At 48.0% G+C, this 14333-nt stretch overlaps 1 protein-coding gene across 1 annotated transcript in view; it reads left to right on the top strand.

The window, feature by feature from the left end:
- GABBR2 (gamma-aminobutyric acid type B receptor subunit 2) overlaps window positions 1-14333 on the top strand; it is a 355033-nt gene that overhangs the window by 184814 nt on the left and 155886 nt on the right. Inside the window, exons 5-6 of the mRNA XM_077912663.1 lie at window positions 4752-4817; window positions 10536-10736. Coding sequence (XP_077768789.1) covers window positions 4752-4817; window positions 10536-10736 — 267 coding nt within the window. The remainder of the gene's footprint in view (window positions 1-4751; window positions 4818-10535; window positions 10737-14333) is intronic.

Raw genomic sequence — 14333 nt, 5'->3', positions numbered from 1 at the left:
GAGGCTTTAGACAAGAGATGAGAAGAACCCAGGAAGGAGGAAAGGAAATCCATCCAGGGTTTGGGCTGAACACTCCTCCCACCCCATCGCTGTCTCCTTCCATTCTTGCCCCTTCCCTGTAGGCGAGGCCTCTTGTGTGAACATAGGTCTCCGTGTGCTCTACAACCTGAGGTCTAACCATCTGAGGACAAGACGTCCTTTGTCCCAACTCAGGCCATCTTTCTCTCCAGGTGGCCTCCTGCAGAATCGAGAGTCTGTGGAAGAGTGCAGGATTTTTGGACCCTGTCCTCTGCCACATTCTGGGTTCTCTGAACCATCACAACCCTGTTCTGTAACTCTCATCCTCAGGGACGTTCTTAGCTCTCCTGCCCTACCCCCTGGTACTCTTCAGACTGCCCCAGAGTCCTTTGCACTGCAAAGGAGAGTGTGTTCAAACCCCTGGCAGGGAGATGGGAGGTGTGGCCAGAAGCAGGGACCACTGCCAAGACACAATTTCTCTTCCACTTTACAGATTTTCAGGAAAAGATACAAGTTATGTAACATTGAACAGCATGATCCTGGAACTTTTGCAAGAGCATGCATGTGTTAAAAACTTCTCAGACTCTCCAAACCCAGGAGTGCCTCAGTGGAGCACTGGTTGAGCATCTGACTCTTGGGTTCAGCTCAGGTCAGGATCTCGGGGTTGTAAGATCAGATCCTGCATCAGTTTCACTCTCCATGCGAAGTCCGCTTAAGATTCTCTCTCCCTCTCCCTCTGCCTCTCCCCCCTGCTCTCTCTCTCTCTCTCTCTCTCAAATAAATAAATAAATCTTTAAAAAAGATCCTCTTTCCCTCTGCCCCTCCCATGTCAAATAAATAAATAAATAAATAGTCTTGATTTTAAAAAGAATCCCGAAATCCAAAACCTTTCCCCTCATCCCCGAATCTTCCAATAAGTTGTTGCTCTGGAAAGGAGAACAAGGTATATCCATGCTTTTCATACTCTCAGGAAAACTCCTCATGCTCCCGGAGTACACAGTTTCCATTTTGAGAAGCTGTTCCACCTCTTTCTACTGCTCTCAGGGTTCCTGCTGAGGATCCCAGGCCGGTTCCATCTCCCTTTGTCCGCTCCCCCCGCTCCAGGTGCACTGGGTGCTGCTGCTTCCCTCCCAGACACTGCAGCATCTTGCCGCCTCTTCCTGGCTGGAATCAGAGTGGGTGTGGATAGCTCCCTGCAGCAGGCACAACCTGGCTCTGGTTAGGATCTTTCTCCAGGTCCTCTGATGGTCAGAGGGCCACCGAGGTGAGAGTACTGGTTCTGGGGTGCGGTGCAGTCTTGGGGAAAGCTTTTTGCCTCTCTAGGAAGGGGTTCAGTAGATCAGTGATCTCTTGGGTTCCATCCAATTCTAACAGTCTGGGAGCACAGAACCAAATGGTCCATGCAACTTGGTTGTCATGGCAACAGAGACACGCAATTGTCCACGAGTGGTAGAGCTGGTTATTTATCTATCTGCAGGTGGTCAGGTGGTCAGCCATGAAGATGTGGGCTCCTCGGTCCATTCAAGAAATGGACATGGTGAACCCAATGAGTGCTGAGCCCTAGGCTAGCAGGGTATTGGTGCTCTGGTGATCATAGCTACCAGTAACTGAATAAGGAGAGCAGGCCAGGCATTGTGCTTGGTACTTTACATAGCATCTACTCCCTCATTCATGCATTCAACGCCTGTTGTTGTTGTATATATGCCATGTATGCCCTGTCCCCCTGACCTGGGACCCATAGCCGAATCAAGTTACCCTCAGTCCAGAGGCACCTGGGTGGCTCAGTTGGTTAAACATCTGCTTTCAGCTCAAGTCATGATCCTGGGGTCCTGGAATAGAGTCCCACATCGGGCTCCCTGCTCAGCAGGGAGCCTGCTTCTCCCTCCCCCTCCTCCCCCCCTGCTCATGCTCTGTCTCTCTCTCTCAAATAAATAAGTTTTTTTAATCTTAAAAAAAAAAAGTTACCCTTAGTCCAGTGGAAAAGACAGGCAAGTAAGTGGACTTGTGCCATGATAGAGGGAAGCAGAGTGCTCTGGGCTGACAGAGGAGCAAATGACCACCTAATAGGACAAAGATGGTTTCTCAGAGTAGGAGGTGCCTAAGCTAAAGCATGAAGGGTAAGTGGCAGCTCTCCATGCAGAGGAGTGGGGTGAGAGAGAAGGGAATTCGAGATGGACTGGACGAGCTTGCAGAAAGCAAGAGGGGGGAAAAAGTGGGGAAGGAGCCGGTGAATGAGTGCACGAATGGCAGACCTGTTTTAGAGAACTGCACATAGCTCATTCTCAAGCCCTGGAAGAGTGGAGCAGGAGTTGGCTGGCAAAGCATCTTGAATGTCCTACTAAGGAGCTCAGTTGACCTATAAAGCTCAGGGAGCCACGGAAGGATTTTGCACAACCATGTTTAAATCTTGGAATGATTCCTTCATCTGCTCTGTGGCGACCAGGGTGGATGGAGCAGGACCAAGGGTGGGAATCCAGCCGGGAGACAGTCGTAGTTCACCAAGGAGGGAATGATGGTGGCTAAACCCAGCGTGGTGGGGCTGCGGGCACGGGGGTGACTTGGCACAGGATGGAAGGCAGAACCAGCGGGCCCTGGTTAGGGCTTGGATGGAGGTGAGTGAGCCTGAGTGGTGGGAGGGTGGCAACAGCATTCTCAGAGATGGACAACACGACAGGGGGAAAGGGCTCGTCGGCAAAGAGGATGAGTTCAGCTTGGGATGTGCTGAGCTTGAGGTACTTGGGAGAGTCCAAGTGGAAGGGTCCAGTGGGCAGTGGGTGGGGAGAGTGGTCAGGCCTCCGTAGCACACAGAGGGCAGTTGTGGCTGGGCTCTCAAATGACGATGCCCAAGGAGAGTGATGAGGGCAAAACTGGAACACCAGCATTTAGGGATGGGCAGAGAGATAATGAGCTGCCCCGGAGTCTGAGCAGGAGGGACCAGGAGGTAGGAAAGAACCAAGAGGAAGCATCATGGAGGCCAGTGGGTAGGTTTCATTAGCATGAATTCCACAGCCACCTGGCAAGGTAGGTTGTATTCTCCCTCTTTCAATGATGAGAAAATTGAGGCTCCAGGGGATTAAGACTCAGGGCCACACAGCTGGTCAGTGGTAGAGCTGGGATTTGAACTAAAATCTAAAATCCAATAAGCTATTTCTACTATATCATGTTTAGCAACACAGAGCTTGGCACAAAGTAGATGCTCAATAAGTGTTTGCTGGCTGGTTGGATGAATACTATCAGCAGCAAAAAAGGCTAAAAGATTTCAACAAACAAGCAGAAAAAATCCTGGAGTGTGCCTGAGAGCATGTCCATAGAACGGAAGCAGCTTAGAACTTTTTATAGCATTGCAGACATTGTGATGACAAAGGCTTGCCTTCCTTCAACTGCTCTGTTAACGATCTTTTAAAGTCCTTTCAGAGCAAGGGTTTTTTTTTTTTCTCTTCTTTCCATTCTTGCTTGCAAACGAAGGATGATTTTAGAATCCAAGCCTTTTTTATTTTGCTAAAGTACATGATGAGTAAAATGGCCTCCCAGTCAGCACTTTCCAATTTTGAAAGATGCTAAAAACTGATCTTTAAAGGCATGTTTCTCTTCTTTATGCATCAAAGAGCCTTGAGTCCTGCTGGAAGGGACAGGCGGAACGGCGGGAAGGTGGCACCACCTGCCAGGCTGAGCCTCAGTGCGGAGGGCAGGAAGTGACTGGGGTGGGGAGCAGGCCAGTGGGCCAGGGCCCCAGCTGGTCTCCTGCAGGCTGCCTGGCACATCCTCCTGTAGCCTGTTCTCTATGGGGCGGGGCCCCGCCTGCATCCCCGTCCCCCTAGGGAGCAACAAGGATCCCTTACCTGCCCCAGGAGGGAGCCTCAGGCAAGCACCCAGTAAATGTTTGTTGAATGAATAAATGAGTCACAGGAGCTGTTGTACAGTGCACACATTGAGATCATAAGCGCAGTCCTATTTATAGAGTTTTCAAATGTAAGTTTTTCTTGGAGTTAAAGATGGGTTGGGATGAGGCTATAAAACCCTAATACTAGCCAGTACTTTTTGGGCATTGACTATGTGCCAGGAACTGTGTGAAGCAGTTGATGTGGATTGTCTCATTTGGTCCTCCCCAAAACCCCAGAAGCTAGGCACTGCCATTTCCCCCATTCTACCAATGAGGAAATTGAGGCCAAGACGGATAAAGGAGCGGCCTGAGGCGCCCTGAGGCTTGTGGGTGGAGGTGAGATTTGAACAAAGCTCAGAACTCAAAGAGACTCTGAAACTTCTTAATTGGGAAGCTCTGTGGGTTCCAGGAGGGTATAGAACAGTCTAGAATACTAGGGGAGGGTGGGGCCGCTGCAGTCTGATTTCTGCCACCACCAACTCCCCTGGGGACCTTGGTTGCTCCTTTCTGTCCTCTGGCCTCAGTTTTCCTGGGTGTCAGGTGGGGAAGAAGATCAGACGCTGCCTCAGTGCCCTGTAGGGCTGGCCTGCCCCTTGTTGAAGGAGATCATGGATCCTGCTGGAACCGCTCAGAGCTGCCAGCTTTATAAAGCCTCCAGCCAGTGCAGATTTGTCCCAGGGCGAGCCCCTGAGACCAGGGAGGGCGGCAGGAGCTGAGGGCAAGCTGGCCCCACAGAGGCCAGAGCTCTTGGCCGGGGAGCTGGGGGTGCGCGAATGTTCTCTGCCCACGGCTGCAAGCCCTCTAGTATGCCTGTCGTCCACTCTCCTTCACGTACGTGTCCTTCTGTCCACAGGGCAATGACGTGAGGATCATCCTCGGCCAGTTTGACCAGAATATGGCAGCAAAAGTGTTCTGTTGTGTAAGTAAAACTTTGGTCGTGTCGCCGTGTCTTTGGGGAGTTTCACGAAGCTTTTTCTCAGACTCCTTCTCACTGCCCAGTCTGAGTCCGAGTTGTCAGAAGCAGAAGTGTTCTTGTCACTACTCTTTCCTCTTTTCAGGGAGCTAAACCACACGGGCTCAGAACAGTGTGGTCGTGGAAGGCACTAGGGACCTCAGGTGACCAAACCTCCCCTCCAGCTCCCTGTGTAAGCCCCATCGGCGAATCCTCCACCCGTCCACTCAGCCATGCTTGATGGAGGCCTGCTGTGTGCAGGGCAGAGAGTGGGAGAGGCCAGACGTCCAGGCCAACAGATCCAAGTTGGGAACAGATCCAAGGTGCAAGGAACCCTAACGGGCTGGAATGTGCGATTCAATCTAAGATTAAGTCAAATAGTCCAAACAGAAGGCTGCATGAGCACAAATCATGTTGCCTGTGTCCAAAGTGGTTAGAGGCCTAGCTGAGGAGTTCTGTGCATTTAGAACAGAAGAGATTTGGGGGTCTTGTGGTTGCCGTGAGTCACCAATGCAAGCATAACTGTCAGGAGCCATGGGGACCTCAGGCTGCGCGACCACACCCAGGGACGATGGTCCCTCTGCTGTCTGCTAGAGAGACACTGCCTGGGGTGTCCTGCTCAGCTCCTGGTGCCCATGGCAGGAGAGATGCAGGAATTGAAAGCGCACCAGGAGTGAGGACAGAACGATGCCTGGAAGCCACAGTCACATGGGGCTGTTTTATCCTGAAAGCTCAAGAACACAGTGAGAACTCTGATCATCTCTCCATTTACTGGGGAGGAGGGAAAAGCCACGAGGCTGACATTTCTGGAGACCCTGGACGGAGTCGGGAGCTCAGGAGCCAGTCTGTTGCACAGTTGCTGAATGTGGGCTTGTTATTGACACTTCTTGGAGCCTCCGTTTTCTCATCTGTACAGTGGGGATGATAGCAGCACCTGTCTCGTGGGACTGTCGCGGAGATGCAGTGAGCAGAAGCACCGAGTGGCGCCTGATGGGTAGTGAGCCCTCGGTAAACCTCGGTAAACGTCAGCGACCTTCGTTTGTTTATGTCAAGGCTCAGGTGTGTGCGAATGGCACGGACCGCGGCTGGGCTAGCGAGTTTCCATCTGGTGGTCTTTACAGGATGGTGTGAAGCATCGTCTGCTCCAGTTAGGGGTAACGAGGAGTCTTTCCATATGAAAATCTAAGAACGAATGTGAGAAAAATTGAAAAAATGGAGCAAATGGATTTAATACATTTAACTTCAGAACCTAGCTCATAGTTTTACTCATAAACCTTTACTCATACAATACAACCTGAGGTCTAAAAATGGCCCAGTTTAAAAAGGAGAATGATGCTCCATATTGGAGAATGTCATCTCTTTGGGGGGAAGAAACCGTCCCCCCTCCCCCTTCCCCAGCCTTCACCATATCCCCAAGGCCTTACAGACAGCTGGAGGATGATGTGTAATAACTCCAGGAGAATAGATTCAGAAAAATGATCCTTGAAGACACCACACTGGTCACTGGCCATCTCCCTTTTACAAGAAATGTAGTCAGACCTCGTCCTCCGCTCTGAGCCAAACCCAAGTGGAGGAGTGGCTGTGATTTCCCTCTGGGCCATGCACTGGGATTATATTCTGAGTGGCATTTCCAGCCATGGTTTCTGCTTCAGAACAGACGGTGTGGCTATCTTCCTCTTGACCCAAAGCCCTGGGCTGCCTGCCTTCCACATGGCCTGGGACACCATCCTCCTCCTCATCCTGCTTTCCTCTTGTTGGACCGTGGGCATTTTACAATAGGCTCCCTCTTTGAGTCTGCGGGTGGATTTGTGTATTGAGGAATTCCTTGCAAATTTTTTGTTGGGTGTTTATCCCAAGTGTCAGACCCTCAGATGCAAGCCCTCCAGGGCTTAAGTTCTTACCTGGTAGGGAAGGAATTCTTCTGGCAAGTCTGGAAGATCCTGAGGAGAGTCTGCTCAGTGTCTTCCTACTGGATCAAGGCTGGCGTGTGACAGAGGGAGGAGCCGCTCAGAGGAGAGGCCCCAGGAAAGAGCCTTCCTGGCTGTGTCAGGGTCAGAGTGCAGATCAGATGGAAACAACCGCATCATTGCCATCCAAATGCCGCAGTGCAAACTTTGCAGCATGTTGCTGTGTTCTTGAGATTGGAACCGCCACCCAATGGAAGCGCAGACTCCAGCAAATGCAAGGCCTATTTATAGCCCTGTGGCAAAATGTTCATTTGGGCTTCAGCACAGAATGAGCATGTCTCCTCGCTTTTGTCTTCTCTTCCAGCCCCCCCCCCCCGGGGGGGGGGTCTATTCTAAATTCTCAAGCACTCTGGCCTGGGTTCTGGTTTTAGCTCTACCAGCTGTGTGACCTCAGGCAGGTCACTTGACAGCTCTGGTCTCCAGCTCCCTCACCTCTAAAGTGGAGTCAGCAGTCCTCGCCCCATCGGCCTCACGGGGTTGGCAAGAGGCTGAAATTAAGGTCGCAGAAGGAGACCGTCATCCCAACTGTGAACTGCCTTCCTGATGTGAGGGTTCATTACTGTCATTGATGTGACTGGATTAGGAAAAGGGAAATGTCCCTCTTGCGTGTGGAGGGGAGGAGGTGAAAGGAAACATCATGAAAAGCAGAAACTGGATGTTTAAAAATAATTTACGTCATGGTTACCTGTCTGCAGCTAATAAGAACCAAAGTGATCCCTGAGGCTGAAGAAGGTGAGCTGAGGACTGCCCGTCACCACATGGCAGGGCCCACTGGTGGCCACAGGTCCTGAGATCACATTCCTACCAGAGGCAGAGAGAGGGAAAAAACTAAGGTGACCGAGGAAACTGGAAATACGTTCAGTCGCCCCACGCCCATTTTTCTCAGGTGCGCTGTGCACACCAGACACTGTGCTAAGCAGTGAGGACCCAGGGAAGAGGGGACCCCACCCTACAAACACTCCCCCTCTGGCGAAGGAGACAGATGAGCATTCCAGCAGCTTCTCCCAGCTTATGTGCATAACAACCTCAGCCCCTCTGAACATGGAAATTGCAGAACAGAAGACCAGAGCCTTCCCCTCAGTTCCTTTAGATGCTGGAGGGTATATTTAAACCAGTCTACTTACTTTGCCTGGGAGCCTCTTAGACACTCACTCGAAGCCTATTGACTTTTGCTCTACACATACGCTTAACAACCCAGGTGCCTGCTTTCCAAGCCATAGCAGTTTAAAAGAAGCAAAATCAGAGAGGACAGGGACTCAATGGCAGTGAAAAGTGACACCTGAGACCCAACAGCGTTACTGTGCACAGGCCATAACAGTGACTGGCGTTCAGGATAAAGTCGTGCATTACGGAGAGGAGAAGGGAACGAGAAGGAGCTTGCTAAAATGTTCCCGAATGTAGTGATGGCCAGGCATGGTGCACGGGTTATCCCATTTAATGCTTACGCCAACCCAGTGAGCTAGGCTTTGCTTTCCACAGGCTATAGATGGGAAAAGTGAGACCCGAGGGGTTGTGTGCCAGAGTCACCCAGCTGGCAGGTGCAGAGAATCTGGTGCTGCTTGACTGTAATCTTTTTTTATGTGGTCAGTAGGAAAATGTTTATCTTCCACAAAACTGAATAACATTCTAAACAAAATCTGTTGTCACTCAAATGGACAAAGCTTCACTTTTCTGGAAAATTCACTCACAAGAACAGCTCCTAATGAGACAAGGGCAGGTCAGAGAGCTGTCAAGCAGATCCCTGGGAGGCTCCTGACTTCCTGCTCCGGGCTGCCTCTACATTATTACAAGATCTTTGTCCTGGGAGAGTAATGCAGATCTGCCTCTGCAGATTAGAAGGCCTCTTATCCTCACTCTGTATCTATTGACTCCTACTTAACATACGTTCCTGGATGGAATGTTCCAGCTCCCTCACCTAATATACGTTCCTTAACATACTTTCCTAATAAGTGAGGCTGTCTTCTTGCCTCAACCTTTTAAGATTGAAAAAGCTTCCAGAAAGTATCATTGTACTTATTTTGCTAGGGAAAGAGGGGAACTTCCAAAAATGGACTTTGAATCTTGTCCCCTTGACTTAGCGGTATATATATATATATATATATATATATATATATATATAGGCAAATCCTTTGATCCCTGAGCCCCAATTTCTCCAATTATAAAATAGAAATAATAACACATACCTCATAGGATTGTTGTGAAAATGAAATAAGAGAATGTGTAGAATTGGCCAAGCACATATAGGGGCTCAAGCCATCTGAGTTCCTACCTTTCAATAAAGGATGTGAGTGGTAAAGTCTCACAAGCTCTGCTGTTGACACAGTGATCTGGAATCCCTGGGATGAGCCTTTTGTTCAAAAGTCTAGCCCCCAGACAGATCTTGGATTATCTATTCTTTAGAAGAAAGTTTCCTGGGACTAAACCCCATTCTTTAGAGGGAAGACCAGGAGATTGCCTGCCTTTGTTGAACTGGGATGTTATCATGCAATGAGAATATGAGGGCTGTCTGTGTTTTCTACAACAATTGTGTTGGGGACAAGATTATAATGTAGCTGCTGGAAAAATGACTATGATCTGAGGCTGCATTATGAAAAATATATTATCTATAATTGGGGAGGTGAACGCCTCATATCATCAGAGGAGTCTAGAGAAAAGGCAGTGTGATCGCTGCCTCAAGGCAGTTGAAGGGCTCTTTCGTTAAATAATTTCAGTTTAATCTCCAGAGGCTTCACTGAACTAATGAGCAGAGGCCGTGGAGATGGGATCTGAGGTTACATTAAGGAACAAACATTTTAACTCACATTTATCCCAATGAGATGCTCCACACTGTGGGATGGGCTTTCTTAGGTGTTAAGAGAATTCTAGAAGAGTCACCTCCCAGATGTTGGAATGGGAGGAGCTCTCCCCCAACTCTCAGACTTGACAGTAACTTTTCTCTAATATACAGATGCACTTAGAGTCTCTGGCCTACCCTGCTGTGGGGCAGAGCCTGGCTTAGCATACCAGAGCCTAAGTGGAGGGAAACCAGAACCTTCCTAGAGTCCAAAGCAATCCTGCAGGCTCCCCTGCCACATCCTCCTGGCCTCTGTGCTGTGTCTGTTGTAGGCCAAGGAGTGCAAAGGGCTATGACATGAATTGTTTCCCCATGTGTTCATGACCTTCCAGAAATGAACTGAGGGGTCATTTAACATTCATGTTATAAGACGTGCACAGCTCATCACAGTACACAGGGAGCATCTGTTGCAATGATCATGTGACTTCTATCTTTAATTCCACTAATGTGATATATTACTTTTATTCATTTGTGTGTGTTGAACCATCCTTGCATCCCAGGGATAAAGGCCACTTGGTCGCAGCATATAATCTTTTCAGTGTGTTCTTGAATTCATTTGGCCAATATTTTGTTGAGAACTTTTGCAACTATGTTCATCAGAGATACCAGTCTATAGTTTTCTTATAGTGTCCTTATTTGGCTTTGGTCAAGCCCTCATGTATAAATTTTTATTTCAGTGTTTATTATTTTATTCTATATGTTTCCAGTAAACCACCTTGGTTCTTTTGAGAGATGATGAAAAGAGATAACAGAGCAAATAATAGAAAAATTAATAAACCCTCTGGTAAGAGGATGTCTGAGCCCCCTCCACCTGTCTCACAGGGCACAAAGCCTTGAACAAATGTTTAACTCTTGGTACCTTCATGGTCAACCCATCTGTTACAGGCCTATGAGGAGAACATGTATGGTAGCAAATACCAATGGATCATCCCGGGCTGGTATGAGCCTTCCTGGTGGGAGCAGGTGCACACAGAAGCCAACTCATCCCGTTGTCTCCGGAAGAATCTGCTTGCTGCCATGGAGGGCTACATTGGCGTGGACTTCGAGCCCCTGAGCTCCAAGCAGATCAAGACCATCTCAGGAAAGGTCAGTGCCATGGTCTGCCCACTTCAGCCCCCAGGCCTGTCTCTTTTGATCATCTTGTCTGATGATGTTGGTACAAAGCACCCAGATCTTGTTCTTGCCTTTGCTCTGTGACTTTGAGCAAATCACTTGGCCTCTCTGAGCTTGCTAAATGGGGATAGCCAGACCTCCACTGCATGCCCCCTAAAGAACTTGAGAATCAAATGAGGTAAGGGTGCTTCGTAAGCACAAAACACAGTGTACATGTAAGCGATGGAGTCATGATTTTTACAGCATCAAGTACAGCCTGCCTTTCAGACTCTGTCAGGCTTTCACTCCATGGACCTCTGATGTGGAATGTCATTTCTCAGGCTCAATGATGCTCCTGTCAGCCTAGAGGAGAGGACTCGCATAGACTTTGGGAAACATGTGCAGGAGACCAGCCAGACTGGCTTGAACCCCAGTTTTGCTACGTACCAGCTGTGTGACCTTGAGCTTGAGTTGTCTGAGCCAGTTTCCTCATCTGCATAGTAGCAGTAAAAATACCCTCCTCTGGTGGCAGATTGTGCAGTGTGGCTGGTGTGATGCCTGGCCTCTCAGTGCTGTCCTTACCGGGAGCAGCACTTTGGACAGGGAGCTCCGCATGTTGTCATGGGCCTTACTAACCCCTCCCTGCTTATCTCAGACTGCTGCGAGAGAACCAGGCACTGTGACATATATAAAAACACCTCAGAAGTCCACTGTTACCTATCAGTGTTAAGTGTTATCAGGAATCCGGGGATGGCGGCCCTGGTGAATGAAGATGATTATATCTGTCTCTTAGTTCTAACCACCAGCGAGAATCAAGGCCAGCAGTGCACACAATTCTCCTTCGTCTTCTCTGAGCTCAGACTGTTCATTTCTCCACCCAACTCCGGTTCCATTAAAGGAATTAAACTTCATGGCAAAGCTATATATATATATTTTATATATATTTATATATATAATTTTTTATCCATTATTCAATCTCAATCAGAGCCAGCTCTATAAGAATGATTTATTGATTTCTCCAAAAAATGGCAAATCATGAGGACACATTTTGTAAACAACTCTTTAGATCATGCTGGCACCTGGGGAATGCTGGAAAAACACTCTGGCTAGAAAATGTTGGAAGAAATTATTTTCATACAAAAATCGATGAGCATATAAAAAGTTTTGTGAGATGTGGAATAATGGGCAGAAACAACTCATTTCATTTCAGTAAGTGTTATTTTTAAAGGCGTAAAAGTTTGTAGTTTGTTAGCAGAGACTCGAGTCCAGGGACACTCTAGATTTAATCTCAAAATAATATAAAACCTTAGGAAAATGCAAAAACTAAAAAAAATAATTTCATGCAAGCAGGCAGCATAGTAACTGAACTGAGGACTTCAGGGGACCAAAGACAGAAATGATTACACTCAAGATCTGTGAAGCTGGGGGCACCTGGGTGGCTCAGCGGTTGAGCATCTGCCTTTGACTCAGGTCGGGATCCTGGGATCCTGGGATCAAGTCCCACATCAGGATCCCCACAGGGAGCCTGCTTCTCCCTCTGCCTGTGTCTCTGCCTCTCTGTGTCTCTCATGAGTAAATAAATAAAATCTTAAAAAAAAAAAAAAAAGATCTGTGAGGCTTTGGGGCGTAAGAGTTGCAAGATGCCATGCAAAGAGTCTTGAATGTTGTTCTAAGGAGTGTAGATGCTACAGGGTGGATGAGCCATGCATGGATGTGAGCAAGACACAGGACTGCGTTTTGGGAAGATCATTTTTTTGCAGTGTCTTTTGGAGGAGGTGCTCTGACTTTATAACAACATCTCCCAGGTCACTGATTTTCATTTTATTTTATTTTTTTCATTTTAATGGTTTTTATTTGGGATTGGTGAGGAGGCTGACCTCACTCCCATAGCTCTGTGCCTGGGAATATAATACTTTGTGGCTATTCCTGGGGCTGTTCACCCATAGTGTGGGTGACCCACTCATGGGCCTCTCAGGATATAATAGTACCATTAGAGCAGAGCCAGGCTCCTGGCATGGGACAGCTTCCAAAATTCCACGACACCCAGTCCTTGCCTCTGAGATGTTTGAAGCAAGAGACTGAATTTCCTACATCATCCTGAGGTTACAAGATGCTTGAAGTTATGCGGGAAAATCTGGGGCATCTGCCTCTTGAAATCAGAGGCTTTAGGGTTCTCCTACAGATTATCTAGACCAACCTCCTATCAGATTCTCCGATCCTTCTAGTAGTAGAGGACTTACTACTTCTCCTCAGGGCCCACACAAGTCATGTCCAAACTAAACAGCCCTGTCCCCTCCTGTTGTAAGTCACACGGCCAGTGCAGAGCATGAGGGCAAAATTTAAAGTGTTGTTAAAAACCTCAGTCATTAAGGAGAAAAGTATTATAATGCAATATTTTTAAAAAATCAAAATTAACATGCAAAAAAAATCCACAATGGGGGACGCCTGGGTGGCTCAGCGGTTGAGCATCTGCCTTTGGCTCAGGTCATGATCCTGGGGTCCTGGGATCCAGTCTCACATTGGGCTTCCCTTAGGGAGCCTGCTTCTCCCTCTGCCTGTATCTCTGCCTCTCTGTGTCTCTAATAAATAAATAAAATCTTAAAAAAAAAAAAAAAAAAGATTCACAGGACTGGGATTAGGGTGAACCAAGGGATTTTAATCCCACAATTGCAAGACTGGATCTTGTCTTTATTTAAAATTATTCATCATGTTTTTGTTTTTGTTTTTTGCATTCGTTTTGATTTTTTTTAAATATCATTGATTTGGATGCCTGAGGTATTTGGCCCCCTGTTCAGTTACACACCTTGCTTGCCTCCCGCGGGTCTTGGCCCTGAACAGGTTGTGTTTATCAAGCTCCTTCCATGCTCAGCCTGTCCTCTGCACATGCTCCGGTTTTTGTTTTGTTTTGTTTTGTTTTGTTTTTGTTTTAAAGGTTTTATTTATTTACTCATGAGAGACACAGAGAGAGAGACACACACACACACACACACACACACACAGGCAGAGGGAGAAGTAGGCTCCCTGTGGGGAGTCCAATGCAGGACTAGATCCCGGGGTCCCAGGACCACGACCTGAGCCAAAGGCAGACACTCAACCACCATGCCAGCCAGGTGCCCCTTCACGTGCTATGGTTGCATGCTCTTTTCCTGGGGCGTGGGGCCTGCAGTTGAATAAAACATTCTTATTTGTAGTCTGACCACAGCCTAGTTCCCCAACTAATCTCCAAGAGTCTATGGTCAAAGGAAGGTCAAGAGACGTGGGAAATGGTTCTTGAATTTGAATTTGTGCCATACATGACTCCTGGGGACTGTGGTCAGCCTTCATGGGCTGCTGAGCTGAGGCCTAGATTTTGGGGTCCATCAGTGTCCGTGAAGACAAGCAGACACTTGTAGAATCCAGTCAGTGAGCTCTTGCCATCCTTCCTTAGGAAAGCTAAGCAGCAGAAATGGGAAGGGACACACCCAAGATTTTTGTAGTTGGTTAAATAGCAACCCCTAAAAAGATATGCCAGTGTCCTAACCCTTGGAAGCCGTGAATGTGACCCGATTTGGAAAAAGCGTCTTTGCAGATGTAATTAATTTAGGGATCTTG

Source organism: Canis aureus, chromosome 10, assembly GCF_053574225.1.
Source record: "Canis aureus isolate CA01 chromosome 10, VMU_Caureus_v.1.0, whole genome shotgun sequence".
Lineage (NCBI taxonomy): Eukaryota > Metazoa > Chordata > Mammalia > Carnivora > Canidae > Canis > Canis aureus.
Note: the sequence above shows the minus strand (reverse complement) of the source record. Positions and strands in the feature narration are given on the sequence as shown.